Consider the following 14,968-nt stretch of genomic DNA (forward strand, 5'->3'; position numbering starts at 1 on the left):
TGATCATCAAGGCTGCATTCATGAAGCATCTTGATAACGGAACATTTGGAGATTCTCAGGCTCTTCCTGAGAGCATAGGGCTGTTCCCTTCCCATATTCCCGAGCATCTCCCCCATCTGGTGTACACCAGAATCCTCTGTAGTATTCTATAAACAAACCAGTGAGCATGTTCCCCAAGTTCTTAGAGCCATCATTCCAAGTCAACCTAACCCAAGGAGGAGGAGATGCAGGAATTGGTGGGATGCTGGACCCTCCAACGTGGGCATGAAGTGACTGACAAGGCATTAATTGGTTCATTGGAAGTGGAACGAGCACTGAGAGACTGGATGAACTCCAGGAGACAGTGTCAAAAGTGACTTGGATCTGAGGACAGCTGGTATTCACTACATCATTCTTTGGCTAGGAGAAGTTGTGCCACATTTCTTGGTGACCAGAGATTAAAAATCAAAATGGAATAACTATCTGTGAAGACTGCTAAAAGGAGAATGGAAAAAAGAAACCCTGTTTCCCCCTTACACCCACATTGTTAGAACATCACTTTGCAATACTTTGGAAGCAAAGTGTTTCTCACTTCGGCTTGTTCCCACCCTTGAGCTATGCTCATCTATCACAAAGGTGGAGCCCACCCAAAGAGACTCCATGTAAGTTGAAGGAAATGCTCTTTGGAAGGTCATATGACTGGTGTCGAATGCCTTTAATCCCAGAATTTGGGAGGCAGAGACAGGTGGATCTCTGTGATTTCAAGGCCAGCCTGGTTTACAGAGTGAGTTCCAGGACAGGCTCCAAAGTTACACAGAGAAACCCTGTTTTGAAAAACCAAAAAACCCAACAAACAACAACAATAAAAGGTCATTTGTCCATCAGTTTTACAAACAATATGATACCAGCTAAACTCCTGAGGGTCAGTGTATGCATCTTTAGCTATAGATTTGAGGAGGAAGCTAGGAAGAGTCTCCCTGGCTCCCACTTAGTCAATCTGTGACACTTACAGGAAGACACTTAGTGGTACCAGGTAGTGTCAAATACACAATGAAAGTACTTGTCACAGTAAAGAAAAATTTGTAGTATATTAAGTCAGCTTTGGTGGGAAACCTTTTAAAAACACACTTGAGGTCATATCTAGCTCTACGATACAATCAAACAAAAGTCTACCATGGTAGGGTTAAGCCCCAAGAGTGATTTCAACACATGCAGGTAGACTTTGTCCAATTTGCTCCTTCCATGGGTTTGAATATGTTTTATTTAATAACTGTTTTCTGGATGGATGGAAGCATTGACCCCAAGCCACAGCCCTTATACTTGCTAATAACCTACTTGCTTTTGTTTTTCCCTGTTAGAACATGCCAACTTTCACACTGAGTGATCAAGGCACACATACCATTAAGGAACTTGTGCTACCTCTTATTAAAAGCCACCCTTCCTTGACTACCTGCAAATGCTGGAAAACTTTAAGGAACCAAAGACGCATATAAGTTAAAAGTAGGAAAACTGGGCCAGGCGTTGGTGGCGCATGCCTTTAATCCCAGCCCTTGGGAGGCAGAGGCAGATGGATCTCTGTGAGTTGAAGGCCAACATGGTCTGCAGAACAAGTTCAAGGGCAGGCTCCACAAACAAAACAAAACTAAACAAAAAAACTAAAAAAGGAGGAAAACTGGATGCCAGGTTTCCTTCCCCAAATACATTCTACCTTTTTATGGCCCAGGGCTTCACAATGTGTTTCCTGAATTCATATAAAAACTGAAGGCCCAACATGCTAGTGCTAAGAGTCAGGCCTCAGTAAGTAAAACCTGGTACTGGTGTCAATCTTTTAGGTCAGATCTGTCACCTTTCTTCTTTCTAAGTCAAAAGAGAAGTCATCATCAATCTTTACCTAAGGGTCCCTTGAGACAGCTTTCTTTCTATTGGGAGAAAAGCTCCTATTCCCTTGTACTGAGTTGTGACAGAGCACATTGATGGCAGGTGGAGACTGACTGTCTCATGTCCAGGGTGCCATTTCTCCTGAGCCCCTTTAATCTTAGAAGGTGATCCTGGAGTTTCTCCTGCTGCCAGATGGTTTCTTCTAGTCCTTTCCTTGAAGATGGGGTTAAGGACATGACACAATCTGATGGATCATACCTGCTTTTTGATACATCACAAAGATGGCTGACTGGGGAAAGTCCCTGGGGACAAGCTGGAGGCTGGCCGGGAGCCTGCCAGTGTGCAAACAGGCTTAGTTTACCACTGGCAGCAGTGGCAGGGCTGCAGGGGAGGAAGCACCTGTGAGGAACATATGGTGCGGATGGGAACTCAACGTGGGAAGAGTGAAAGAGCAGCACCCTGCCTGTGGGGAGGGGTTTGGGGAGTGCAATGGGTCCCACCCACTTCTAATTAGGAACTGGAGGATTCTCTCTCTCCTTTGCTCCTATCTTTGTTTTCTGTTTTGAGACAAGGCTGGTCTTGACTTGTAACCCACCTACCTCAGCCTCTGTGGCACTGGGATTATAGGTCTGCCTGATGCACCTGGTAAGATAAGGCTTAGAAGTTGAAATAATGGGGTTTGTAGTTGAGCTCAACAGGGGGAGAATATGGATTTCCACATTGAATGAAAGGTATGGATTTCCAGTATCTTATTACACTCCCTGGCAAAGGAGGTGACCAGTGAATATGTGTTGAATGACGTAGAAAAACGGGCAGATTCTGTGAACACTGGTGAAAACTGAACAGCAAGCTTGTGAGTTGAGGGCTTCAGGAAGAGTTCCCATAGTGGTTACAGATGAAAGACCGGTCCAAGAAGTGAGGACTAGTCTGTTCTTGGATTCAACAACTAGGAAATCACTGGTGACCAGTGGTTTCTGCAGTGTGGTGGTCCTGAAGAGGCAATGCCTGAGCCTGAAGAGTCAAGGATGGCTAAGAGAAGGGACATAGCATAGACTTATTTTGAGAAATGGGAAGAAGTGATGAGGCACTTGTGAGCATCGTTTGCTTGATGGAAGGCTGGAAGGCTGTAGCTAACTTTTCACTTCACCCAGCTTCTCAAGGGAGATGAACAGGGACATCCTGCTCACTTGCTGCTGTAGCTTCACAATCAGATCAGTTAAACTTCTGAAAAAACAGGAATGGACAGCTCTATTTCAATTATGACTTGTCTTCATGTAGGAAATAAAGGCAGACTATGGTTCAGTATCATCAGTCTGACATTGGACACACTTAAAAATTGACGTAGTCACTTACTGAGTGCTTACTATTTCTAGTCACTGGACAAAACTGAACAGAAGGCTCAGTATAAAATGGCACAACTGAGGCAGGAGGATAAAGGTTTCGGACAGGGCAGGGTGAGCACGATGTACGACCAGCTTGGGTGGAACGTAGACATGTGGTGATGGCGGTTGGTGGGAGTTTGGTTTTATGGACACATACATGACCTGTGGACAAGGAGGATGGATGAGGCCAGGAGTTGCAAGACTGGGAAATCTCTGGTATCCATTAAGACGTGGGAATGGGGGACAGGTCTGTTGAAAGAACTGCAAAGCATTTTAGAAAGTGTTTCTATTGGTCTTCAACTCGTGCTGCATCTACAGCGGACAAGGGGCATGAGCTCTCCATGGATGGAGACTCAGAAAACCACTTTGAAAACTCCTCCTCCATTTACCACCCAATTTAAGAAATATTCTGTTATCATGCAAATACATGCAATTAACCCTCTTCTTACACAATGTGGTATGGATGCAACTAGCATGAAAATGCCCAAAAGGTGTGACACTAATTTTTTTTGAGAAGAATGATGAGTCAGGAGATCCCACCCCGTTGGCTCACCAAGATATGTCAATCATAGGCCCACTGGTCCAAGTTCCTAGAGTTTAAATCTTATCCTCCAATGACACGACACTATCCTCAGGGCTGGCTTCTTATTGGTCTGTAGGTATGGGCGGGGCTACCCACTTGGCTGCCACTGGCTCCGCCCCATCTCATGCAAAAAAGTCAGAGCTTTGGGCAGACCACGTGACCGGTCACGTGCGGCACGACGGCTCGCCCCACCCCCTTGATGACGTCACCACCCAGCCAAACTCTCTCGAGAGTTTGCCTGGAGCTGGGGGAGAGTTGACAGGCTGGCCCCCCGGCCCCCCCTGGCCCCTGAGGGGAGGGTCGTGGCAGGCCCCACCCCCTCCCAGGGCCTGGAGGCCCACGGGGTCCAGGGGCCAGGAGAGTCCAGTGGAAAGGGCCCAGGGGGTCCCCAGGCACACTCCACACCCATTGGCTGGCCTGGCCGGCATGCAAATGAGGCGACGTCACTTCCTGAGGCAGCTGAGCGCCATCTTCTCTTTCTGGCGCGCGGGAGGAGGGACGGGCGCGGGGCGGGGGTCCCGCCGCGTAGGCGGAGGACGCGGCGGCGGGTGTTGCGACGGCGGCGGGACGCGGCGCTCCTCGTGCCCCGCGGTAGGTATGGCCCGGGCCCGCACCGCCCCGGCCCTCCCGGGTCCGCCCCGACGTCCCCAGCGCTGTCCCCCCCGTGGCCTGTCGCGCCGTCGCTACCTCAGTGCCTTCGGAATCCCGGACATTGTCGTGCGCGGCTCGGGTCCCCTCCGCGCCCGCCCGCCCGCCCGCTCGCCGCCCGCCCGCGGGTCACGTGGGAGCGGGGCCGTTCTGGGCGGGGGCGGAGCGGGACGGGACGGGGACGGGGACGGGGAGGGCGCAGGAGAGGACCCGGCGGGGAAGGGGGACCTGCAGAGCCCCGGCTCCCGGGACGGAGGCCGGGATGGATGGGAGGGGGCGGGGCGGGGACGGGCCGCCGGGCGTGGCGAGGAGCGCGGGAGGGGAGGGGAGGGAGGGCAGGGCAGGGGGCGGCCGTCGCGGGGTCTGTCGCGCAGGGCGCCCCTCGGCGGCGACCCGGGACCGAGCTGGAGCCTGAGGATGGCGGGATGCAGGGCAGGATCGTGGTCACTTCTGAAGCGCCGAGCTCTCTCCCGAAGGAGAGGCAGGCGCAAGGCACTGCCCCGGGCAGGATACTGCCGCGTACGTGACTTGCTACGCGGGAGCCGAATGTAAAATTTAACTTTGCATCTGCCATTTTGGAGAGATTGACATAGATTCTATTCGTACATTTTCTACAAAGGTTTGGCCTGAGAACATTAAAAAAAAAAAGTGCAGATTGAAAAGTGAGTTGTGAAGCAACGCATACTTTTTGTAAGTATGCTCGAATTTGAACCAAAACTTGCGTGAGTGTGGTGCTTAAAGTTCATGCCACTGGGATGGGCGATCACTCCCATACAGACAACCCGCAGCGCAATTGGGACCGATGGAATCTTTTTGCCTAAAGGGTTTTTAATCAGTTGGTGGCTTCGACCGGTCTAGTCCGATGTGAATGTGAGACGGTGTGTAAAAAGTAGTTAGAAAAGTACGACGTTCAGCCGTGGTTAGAAGTCATACGTATGCATTTTGACCAGAGAGGTCACAGGTGGTGGTGGTGCTGGTGGGGCTGGTCACATACCGATGTTTTGGGTAGATGGAGGCACTGCATAGAAAACAGCATTGACACAGTGGTCCTTAGGTAGAGGTCTTAAGCACAGATCTGTGCTTAGAAAGGATAGGCAGGAAATGAAGTCATTTTAGGCTATTTTAGGCATCTAGTTAAGAAATGGGAGGAAAGAGGTCTGGATCATTGGCTTCACAGGATAACAGTTAAGGCAGTTTATAGCTTGAAGTTGCCTTGGGATTTTGACGGTGCCGTTTTTATTTGGCACCTTACTCACTAAGACATTTTGTTGGCCCTAAAAATACCTGTGAAATAGTTACAGGTTCACAGAAGAGTCACAGATACAATACAAAGAAGTCTTTTCCCCTAGTCATTTGAGAGGAAGTTGTCAAATGAGATAGATCATCATCCCAAAAATGTTCTTACAAACAGGAACATTCTATATACCTGTAACACATTATCAAAACCAAGAAAGCAATATATTTTTAATCTCAGATTCTTGAAAATTTACCCATCATTCCAGTAATGTCATTTGTAGAAAAAAACTTGAAAATGAGAGTTGCATCTTTAGGCTCCTTCATTCTGTAATAATTCCTTAGTATTTTCTTTTCATGAAACTAAAAATTTTTTTAGCCACAATAATTTTGTGTTTGTGTGTTTGTATATTTGCACAAATGTGTGAGTGTGTATGTAAGTTAGAGGACAGTTTGCAGGAATTGGTTCTCTTCTGCAGGGATTGAATTCAGGTTGTCTTGCTTGCTGGCAGGTACCTTACTAGCCCTCATGGTTTTATTTATATAAAGGTCAAATAATTAACTGCTCTATGTTTGGACAGTACACTTCATATTTCAACCAAAAGACAAAAATTGCAGTTTCAGCCGGGTGGTGGTGGTGGCCCTCACCTTTAATCCCAGCTCTCGGGAGGCAGAGGCAGGAGGAACTCTGTGAGTTCGAGACCAGCCTGGTCTCCAGAGTTCCTGGACAGCCTCCAAAACCACAGAGAAACTCTGTCTCGAAAAAAACCAAAAAGGAAAAAAAAAATGCAGTTTCACTCAAAGGTGCAGCTATTAAATAGAGAAAGTGATAAATTTCTCAGGGCCTTATTTCTAAGCAGGATAAAGGAGCATACAAGAGGTTGCTTTGACCATATTGTGTGTCCTGTGCTAGCCCCCCAATCCCAAGTTTCAGCCCCTTCCCCAGTACAAGCCACAGGCTTCTCTCATGCTCTTGAGGTTCTGGTGGCAGTGGTAGACTCCCCTCATATTCTCCCTCCCTCCCTCCCTTCACTTATTCTTCATGGATCTGATCCCACTTATCTCCCTGTCATCTGCCCTCTGTCCTTGTACTCTCCCCCAAATCAAAACCATATTTAAAAGAAAAAACCAAACCAAACAGAAACAGAAGAATCGTCATCGTCATCTTGTGGAAGCTGTAATGTGGCCCATTGAGACACACAGTTGACCTTTTCATTCATTGTCACATGCAAGTCTTCATTGCCACGAGTCAAGTCATCGGTCTGGCTGGAGACCTCTGGCTTCTGCTACACCGATGATGGGTTCTCAGTGGGGTTCCTCTTGGATATCCTGCTGTCCTGTGTCCTGGAGATCCTGTAAAATTCATTGATCTGCAAATAAAATGTGTATGTGCAGCTATCACCACAGTCTAATACTAGAACATTTTCAGTTCCCTACAAGTCTGTCTGTTTACTTATTGGCCTCAGACAGCCATCTCCTGATCTGCTGTGGCTTTTTTTTTTTTTTTTTTTTTTTGGACATTTCATGGAACTGGAGCCAGATGACAGGACTCTTTCATCCAGCATCTTTTCACAGAGCATGATGTTTTTGCATCAACTCCTTTTTATTGTCAAACAGGATTACTTATCTCTGGACAGAACACATTTGCTTATCCTTGCACCGTTTGATGGACACTGAATTGTGTCCATGTTTCTAAAATTAGCTGTTATTCTTGCTTTCTTCCCCTAACCGCCACTGTCCTGTTCTCTGTCTTCATTTTTTTGGAGACAGGATCTCACTATATATATAGTCCAAGTTGGCCTTGAACTGTGATCTTCCTGCTTTAGCTTCCTAGGTGGGATTGTACCCATGCTGTGATGCTGTGCTTATTAACGGACGTATTTCGAAGAGGTATATGTTTATCATGTTTTTAGTTTATATCAGTATGACTTTGACTTTATATTCTGTGGGGGTGTATTCTGTTATTACAGACCACTTCAAGAGCACCTTGTAGAGCAGAACATTTTAACAGGTTCACTAGTCTGTGACTTAGGAATTTATATGGACTGGGGAGATGGTTCACCTTCTGCTGTGTTAGGAGATTGAGAATCTGTGGTTATTTCATAGCTGGGACCAAAACTTCCTGTAGGTGTCTTCACTCCATATTGAAGGATGTGGACTTCCCATGTGGTCTTTTGGGTTTGTGGGCACAAATGGGTCTGGAGAGATGGCTCAGAGGTTAATACCCACTGCTCTTCCAGAGGTCCCGAGTTCAATTCCCAGCAACCACATGGTGGCTCCATATCTGGTGTGCAAATATACATGGAAGCAGAATGTTATATACATAATAAATAAATCTTTAAAAAATTTAAAAAGAGTGAAATTTTTACCATCTAGTCTTGGAGTTAATTTGTTTGGCATTGTTACTGCCATACTTGATTGGTTTGGCCTAGTGCTGGAATTAAAGGCATGCACTACCACTGCCCAGATTTTCTTCATTTTTTGAGGCAGAGTTTTGTTTAGTTTAAATTAGCCTCCAACTTGTGATCCTCCATCAGCCTCCCAAGTTTTGTGGTTACAGGCATGCAACATCATTCACAGATGATGTTTGAGAGTTGTCATTGTCCCTTCCTCCAATACAAAAAACAAACACTGTTCCCTTAACAACAACCTACCATTTTCCTCTGACTGAAGACAACTGCTGTTATTTCTAGATAGGTCTGTTCTGCCACTTTATTTATAAATGGAATCATAATTATATATAAATTTGTGTCTGGTTTCTCATCAGAATGTTTCTAAAGTTACAGCATTTATTGGCACTTCTCTTTATGGTTCAAAATATGAATGTACACAGCTGTCTTCTGTGGTGGACATTGGAGTTGTTCTTGAATAATTCTTTGAATATCCTTGCCCAACTTTTTCTCTTGGGTGGAGCTGTTAGCTCAGGGGGCGATTCTACGCTTGTTCCCTTGAGGAATTCAGACTGCCTTCTGAATTGGCTGACCTGTGTGCCTTACCCTTGGCACTATAGGCCAGTTGCAGTTTCCCTGTCCCCTGCTAGTAGGTACTATTGCTTTTTACCCTGGCGAAGATAATCAGCGTCCTTTCCTGTGCTTTGGAAAAGTATGTTTACATCCCTTGCTCATTTAAATTGAGTTGTTTTTGTTTGTAAAGATAACGTTTACTTTATGTGAGTGTTTTGTCCTCATATATGTCTGAACACCACATATGTGCAGAATAGATAGTTGCCATGTGAATCAGAACTGAACCTGAGTCCTCTGCAAGAATAATGAGTGCTCTTAACCGTTGAACCATCTCTTCAACTCTTCTGAGTTGTTTATTCTGGATATATCAGAAATGAAATTTGAAAAAATTCCCCCCATTTTATGGGATTTTTGCTTTTTTGATGGTGCCCCACAGACATTAATTTTGTTAAAGTCTGCTTAATACAGTTTTTCTTTTGTTGTGGGTGCTTTTTGGTGCTGTATGTGGGACTGCTGCCAAATCCGAAGCCACTAAAGTTTATGCCTAAGTTTTTATCTAAGAGTTTATCTAAGAGTCAGTAGTTTAGCTTATGTTTTCATGCCAGGTTTATGATGCAGTAAGGAAGCGTGCATGCTGGTCGTATAGTTTTCTCAGCATCACTTGCTGCAAATGGTATTGCTAGTGTTTTATTATCCCTGTTAAAATTCTATTTGTGTGTCTTCATGTTAGTTACAGTTCTTTCTTTACCTTTTTTAAGGAAAATATCAAAAATGTTTCAAATTCCTGTGCAGAATCTTGACAACATCAGAAAGGTACGGAAGAGGGTGAAAGGCATCTTGGTGGATATTGGACTTGACAGCTGCAAGGAGCTGCTGAAGGTAAGTGTGCACGACTAATGCTGGAGGTGACAGGGCTGGCTTTTGGAGGTGAGGTTAGAGAGTTACAGAATGGATTTTCTGATGCTTCAGATGTCTGCATGAAGGCAACCTTAGAAACTTGTCTGTCTTTCTAAGTGAGCTATGTCAGCTCTTCAGTCTGTCCTGACTTAGCCTCCTGAGTGATGGGGTACAGGAGTGTGCCACCATGTCTGTTTTAGGAAGGGGCTTTTAGACTGTTTAGTTATTCTTAAAAAATTTGGTTTGTTTGGGTTAATGTGCTGAATGACTTGTTTCAGCAAAAGAAGCCGAATTTAATTTCTCAGTATTATTATGAGATACATCAAGTGGATTGCAAACATGATATAAGGTTGATTTTAGGCTATATGAATTGCCTAAATGTCTTCCAAAAGTTTCAAAATTAAAGTCATCGTCACAAGCTTTATTGGTCAGTTTGCTTCTCTGTGGTTCATTGTCGGTCGTAACATTGAGACTCTGTGGATGGCATACATAGCTCAAGAAATATTAAACAGGAGCTGCTGTGTGTTCATAGCCGTTGCTTCACTTAGGCTGTGGAAATAGAGGAAGTGTCTACTTTTTGTTGTTGGCTTTTTGTTTGTTTGTTTTGTTTTTCAAGACAGGGTTTCTCTGTGTAGTTTTGGCAGTCTTGGATCTTGTTCTGTAGACCAGGCTGGCCTGAAACTCACAGAGATCCACCTGCCTCTGTTGAGAGAAAGTGTCTACTTTTATATTTTATAGAAAATTTGGTTCAGAAAATTATGAATACTAGATAACTGTTTAGCCATTGAGCTATATCTCCAGGCCATTTTCTTAATATTTGAATTTCAGGCTTTGAATCAGGTTTTATTTATAATTGGTAATTTAGTAGTGAACAACTAATTGTTATCAGGGTTCCAGTAACAGTCTGTCTTTGCTTTAAAGTAGGTGAGTAATTATTCCAGAGACCCAGGAAGTTTCTGTTCCTTTCTCAGAGAGATCTGTAGAATTGGCCATACTTTATTACAGTGGTTTGTTTGTTGCTTATCTTACATCTCTCCATTCAGGTTCCATCCTATTTTTGTTCTCTTTCAAAGAGAGACACTGCATTTCACCCTTGACTTGTTGTGCTTTGTGGGTTTTGACATCCATGTGCATGTTGTGCAAGTCCCTGTCAGGTCATACAGCAATCCAATCACACCATCAAGTCCCTGTATGCCTTTTTCAGTGAATCCCTGCCTTTGCACCACTGGTTATCTCTTTCCAAAGTATTTCGCTGCAGATTGTATGTGCCTCTTGTACAATTTTATGGAAAAGAAAGTTGTATGCTGTCTGTCTCTATGGAAAATTTTCTGTATTGTTTCATTTGTGTTGGGTCCTACCTGCTGCTAATATTCCATTATACAAATAAAATGCTGCTTCCCTACTCTTGGTGCTTAGACACCTGGGCTGTTTGTTTCTGTTTTTTTGTTTGTTTGTTTGTTTTGTTTTGTTTTGTTTTGAATGCAGTCCTCATGAGTGTTTTTGTTTGTTTTGGGAGATGTTCTGGAGATTGAACAGGGCCTTGTGCAGATAAATCATCCCCTGCCCTAATTTTGTTTTTGTTTTTTTGAGGGGAGAGAGGAGGGTCTCTTATTATTTGACCATGGCTGGCTTGAAACTTGCCCTGGAATTCACAGAGCTCTAACTGGCTCCAGAGCACTGCACTCACCATGCCTCATTCAGTCCTAACTATTATTATAAAACTCTGTGTGAGTATCTACTTTGACTTTGATGTGAAATTATGAGGTTGTTGTATGTTTACGAGTACAAAAATGGCTGAATGTGTGTTCAAAGTAGTGTACATTGCTCCAGTTCTTAGGAATACATGGTAGGGTTTGTAAATATTTTGGGGTCCTTGTTTTGACATTGGGGTATAGCCCAGGGCTTTTTGCATGGGCAAGTGTTCTACTCTGGACTATATTGATTTCCTTTTTGGAGATTAGATCTCAAGTTTAGCACATTCTGGTCTCAGTCTCTAAATCCTCCTGCCTCTGCCTTTCAAGTGGAGTGCTTCTATTATAGTTATGTGTCACAAAGCAGTTTTTACTGGTCCTTTTTGTAAGGCTTGCTTTTTATTTTTGTAGATTCTCATTATTGGAATACAGTATAGCCAGTAACCTGGTTCTCTATAGAAAAGGTTTGCTATACCCTCTTACTGATTGGGTTGGTACCTCATTTTGAAGCTTATTTTTAATTACTTTATCTTTCTTTTTTTTTTTTTTTTTTTTTTTGCTTTTTCTGTTTTTGGAGACAGGGTTTTCTACAAGCTCTCTCTCCTCTGCCATATGTAGGAGACTCTTATCTTGCAGCGGATTTCCTGGTCCTCGTAGCCAGATTTTCATTGTGAAGCATTTTGTCTCCAGTGTTGTTAGGCTTATAATTCATTATTTTTATTTTAAGGAAAAGATAGAATTACTTGTTTCTTTTTTGACACATTTGCTACTTCTGTTCTTCATTCCTTTACATGGGTGTACTTACCCTTTTGAGTAATGTCCTTCTGCCTGAAGGACTTCCTTTATGCTGTAATGTTGGATGGCTACCTTAACTGTGTGTACTTTCTCTCTGAACTGAGGTTTTATCTATGGTAGGTAGATGGTCTCACTGTTTCCCTGGCTGGCATGGAACTTACTATGTAGATGAGGCTGGCCTTGAATTCACAGAAATCTGCCTGCTTTGGCCTCTGGAGTGCCAGGATTAAAGGCCTGCCCCACCAATGCCTGGCCTAGCTAGACATTTTTGTTATAAAATTCTGGTGTTCTTTTTCTTAAGATTTTGCTCTGCTCCTTTTCCTAGCAGGTGTCTTCCGCCCCCATATTTCCAGCACTGACATGTCTCACTTGATCTGACTGAGTCTTCTGAATTTCTTGAACTGGAGCATTTAATGCAGTGGTTCTCAACCTTCCTAATGCTGTGACTCTTTAGTACAGTTCCTTATATTGTGGCGACCCCAGCCATAAAAATTATTTTTTTGCTACTTCAGAACTGTAATTTTGTTTCTGTTACAAATTGTAATGTAAATATCTGATATGCAGATGGCCTTAGGTGACCCATGTGAAAAGGTTGTTTGACTCCAAAGGTGTTGCGACCAAGAGATTGAGAACCCTATATGTATTTTACTGGGTTTGGAGGATGTAGTGATTTCATTTCTCTGATGATTATTCTCTCCTGTCTGTTTCCTAGATTCCATTTTCAGAGCTCTTTGGGTTTCTGCAGTTCCTCCCTTGTTGAATCAGGGTTCCCAGGACAAGCTGGGTATGATGGTTCATGCCTGTAACCTAGCACTTAGACTTGGGAGGCTGAGGCATGGGGATTGTTTGAGGCCAGCCTAGGCTACCTAGTAAGAGCCAGTCTATAAATAAATACATTTCCCAGTCTTTTCTTGTGTAGTTTCAAATCTGCTCTTAATTTCATACAGTTTATTATGGTCCTGGTGATTGAACTCAGGGCCTCACACATGCTAGACAACCACACTGCCGTAGAGTTACAGCCTCAACGCCTTCAGGTCATTTTTTTTTTTTTTTTTAGTCTTAAGGATTCTCTGTAACTCCTTATTTTACTTTTTACTTATTAAAAATTAAAGTGATCAGCCAGGCAGTGGTGGTGCATACCTTTAATCCCAGCACTCGAAAGGTAGAGGCAGGTGAATTTTTGGGTTCAAGATAGCCTGGTCTACAGATAGAGTTCTGGGATAGCCAGGCCTACACAGAAACCGTCTTGAAAAACAAACAAGCAAACACAAAAAACCACCCTCCTGATAAAAACAGATTAAAAAGATCATAAACATGAATGTTTTGCCTGCATCTGTATCTGTGTCACTGTCATGCCTGTATCTCAGGAGGCCAGATAGGGCACCAGAGCCTCTGGAACTAGATTTACAGGTTGTGAGCCACCATGTGGGTGCTGGGAATTGAACTGGGCTTTCTGGAAGAGCATGAGTGCTGCTAATCACTGAATCATTTCTCCAGCCCTCTTTCCTTTTTTAAAATTTGATTTTTGTTACTGTGTGCATGTGTGCAGGTATATGTGGGTGTCAGAGGACTTTGTGGGGACAGTTTTCTCCTTCCACTTTTCCCTTTTTTATTATATTTTTTTAGAAGTTTAAATTATACTTTGTCTCTGAATCTTTGCCTATATGTATGTATGTGTACCATGTGTGTGCATGGTGCCTGCAGAGCTCAGAAGAGGCCATTGGGTCCCCTGGAGCTGAAGCCATTAATGAGAATCAAACTCCACTTGGGACTCAAACTCTGGCCCTTTGTAAGAGCAACAACTGATCTTAACTGCTGAGCCATCTCTTCTGCCCCCCCCTTTTGAATATTTATTTTTATTACACGTGTATGAGTATTTTGTATGTATGTCTGTGAACCATTTTGTGTGGCTGGTGTCTGTGGAAGCCAGAATTGTGAGTGTGTCGAATTTGCCAGTACTGAGTTAGAGGCAGTTAGTTGTCACCTGCCTTGTGTTGAGAACTGAACCTGGGTCCTCTGGAAGAGCAGCAAGTACTCTTAACCACTGAATCATCTCTCCAGCCCCTCTCCTTTCACCTTTTCGTGCTCAGCCATCTCAAGGCACATATATTTGTGTTACCTATTATTGCTTGTGCTCCTGGTTTGGGATAATATTTTACTGCTGTTTGGATAGCTGAAATGTTTTGACTAGATACTGAACATTATGAGTTTTATGATTGCTGGATTTTGTGGTCCTGTTTTGTGCTGGCTAGTTTTATATCAGCTTGACACATGCTAGAGTCATTTGGAAGGAGGGAACCTCAGTTGAGAAAATGCATCCATAAGATCCACGTGGAAGGCATTTTCTTAGTTAGTGATTGATCGGCGGGGGGAGGTCCAGCCCTTTGTGGGAGGTGCCATTCCTGACTGGTGGTCCTGGGTTCTATAAGAAAGCCCGAAGAGCAAGCCATGAGACAGGGTACTAGCATTGGTTAGGTAAAGGCAGTTGTATTAATTACCATTGCTGTGATTCAGCTAATTCCTTCTTGATTATTAAAGGTAACCTTTGGTAAGTATTGTAAACTGTAAGTGTTATAAAATACAGCTGGTTGTTGTGTCAAAAGTGAAATTTAAATGCCACATTCAGAGAGGTTGGCTTATAGTACTCTGTTGAGATTCTTGTTTCTGTGCATGTAGGGAAAACAGGGTGTATTCCCCATGCTTGTACTGCAGGGTGACTTTGCTGGCTTCTTGGTTACCCTTGTCTGTCAACTGGCCTATGTTCAGGGCTTCCAAGTGTTGCTGAAAACAGGCTCATCTGGTCCTTAGTGACCACAGAGGTTGTTCAACCTTTTGAAATGTCACCTTTCAAAGTAGCTAGTGATCTTTCCAGATGGTAAATCATGACACTCCTTTTCTTCAGGTTTTCCTGGTCTTCCC

General features: G+C 44.0%; 1 protein-coding gene, 1 long non-coding RNA gene and 1 pseudogene across 4 annotated transcripts in view; 2 read left to right on the forward strand and 1 right to left on the reverse strand.

Moving 5' to 3' along the window:
• LOC103162608 lies at positions 1 to 4,393 on the reverse strand. Its single transcript, XR_003482989.2, has 3 exons — positions 3,793 to 4,393; positions 3,211 to 3,401; positions 1 to 3,081 (listed from the first exon to the last, which is right to left on the reverse strand). It is a non-coding gene; the product is annotated as an uncharacterized LOC103162608 (long non-coding RNA).
• Adnp2 (ADNP homeobox 2) overlaps positions 4,277 to 14,968 on the forward strand; it is a 22,506-nt gene continuing 11,814 nt past the window's right edge. The window contains exons 1-3 of one of the 3 annotated variants that reach the window (XM_027403651.2): positions 5,098 to 5,160; positions 7,530 to 7,593; positions 9,425 to 9,545. In XM_027403651.2, the coding sequence (XP_027259452.1) occupies positions 9,438 to 9,545 (108 nt within the window). In that variant the 5' untranslated portion in view covers positions 5,098 to 5,160; positions 7,530 to 7,593; positions 9,425 to 9,437. Of the gene's footprint in view, positions 4,414 to 5,033; positions 5,161 to 7,529; positions 7,594 to 9,424; positions 9,546 to 14,968 lie in introns of those variants that run through there. The other 2 variants (XM_027403650.2, XM_027403652.2) reach the window with 2 other exon arrangements.
• LOC100763099 overlaps positions 9,498 to 14,968 on the forward strand; it is a 27,588-nt pseudogene continuing 22,117 nt past the window's right edge.

The sequence above is a fragment of the Cricetulus griseus genome, chromosome 2, assembly GCF_003668045.3.
Source record: "Cricetulus griseus strain 17A/GY chromosome 2, alternate assembly CriGri-PICRH-1.0, whole genome shotgun sequence".
NCBI classification, from domain to species: domain Eukaryota; kingdom Metazoa; phylum Chordata; class Mammalia; order Rodentia; family Cricetidae; genus Cricetulus; species Cricetulus griseus.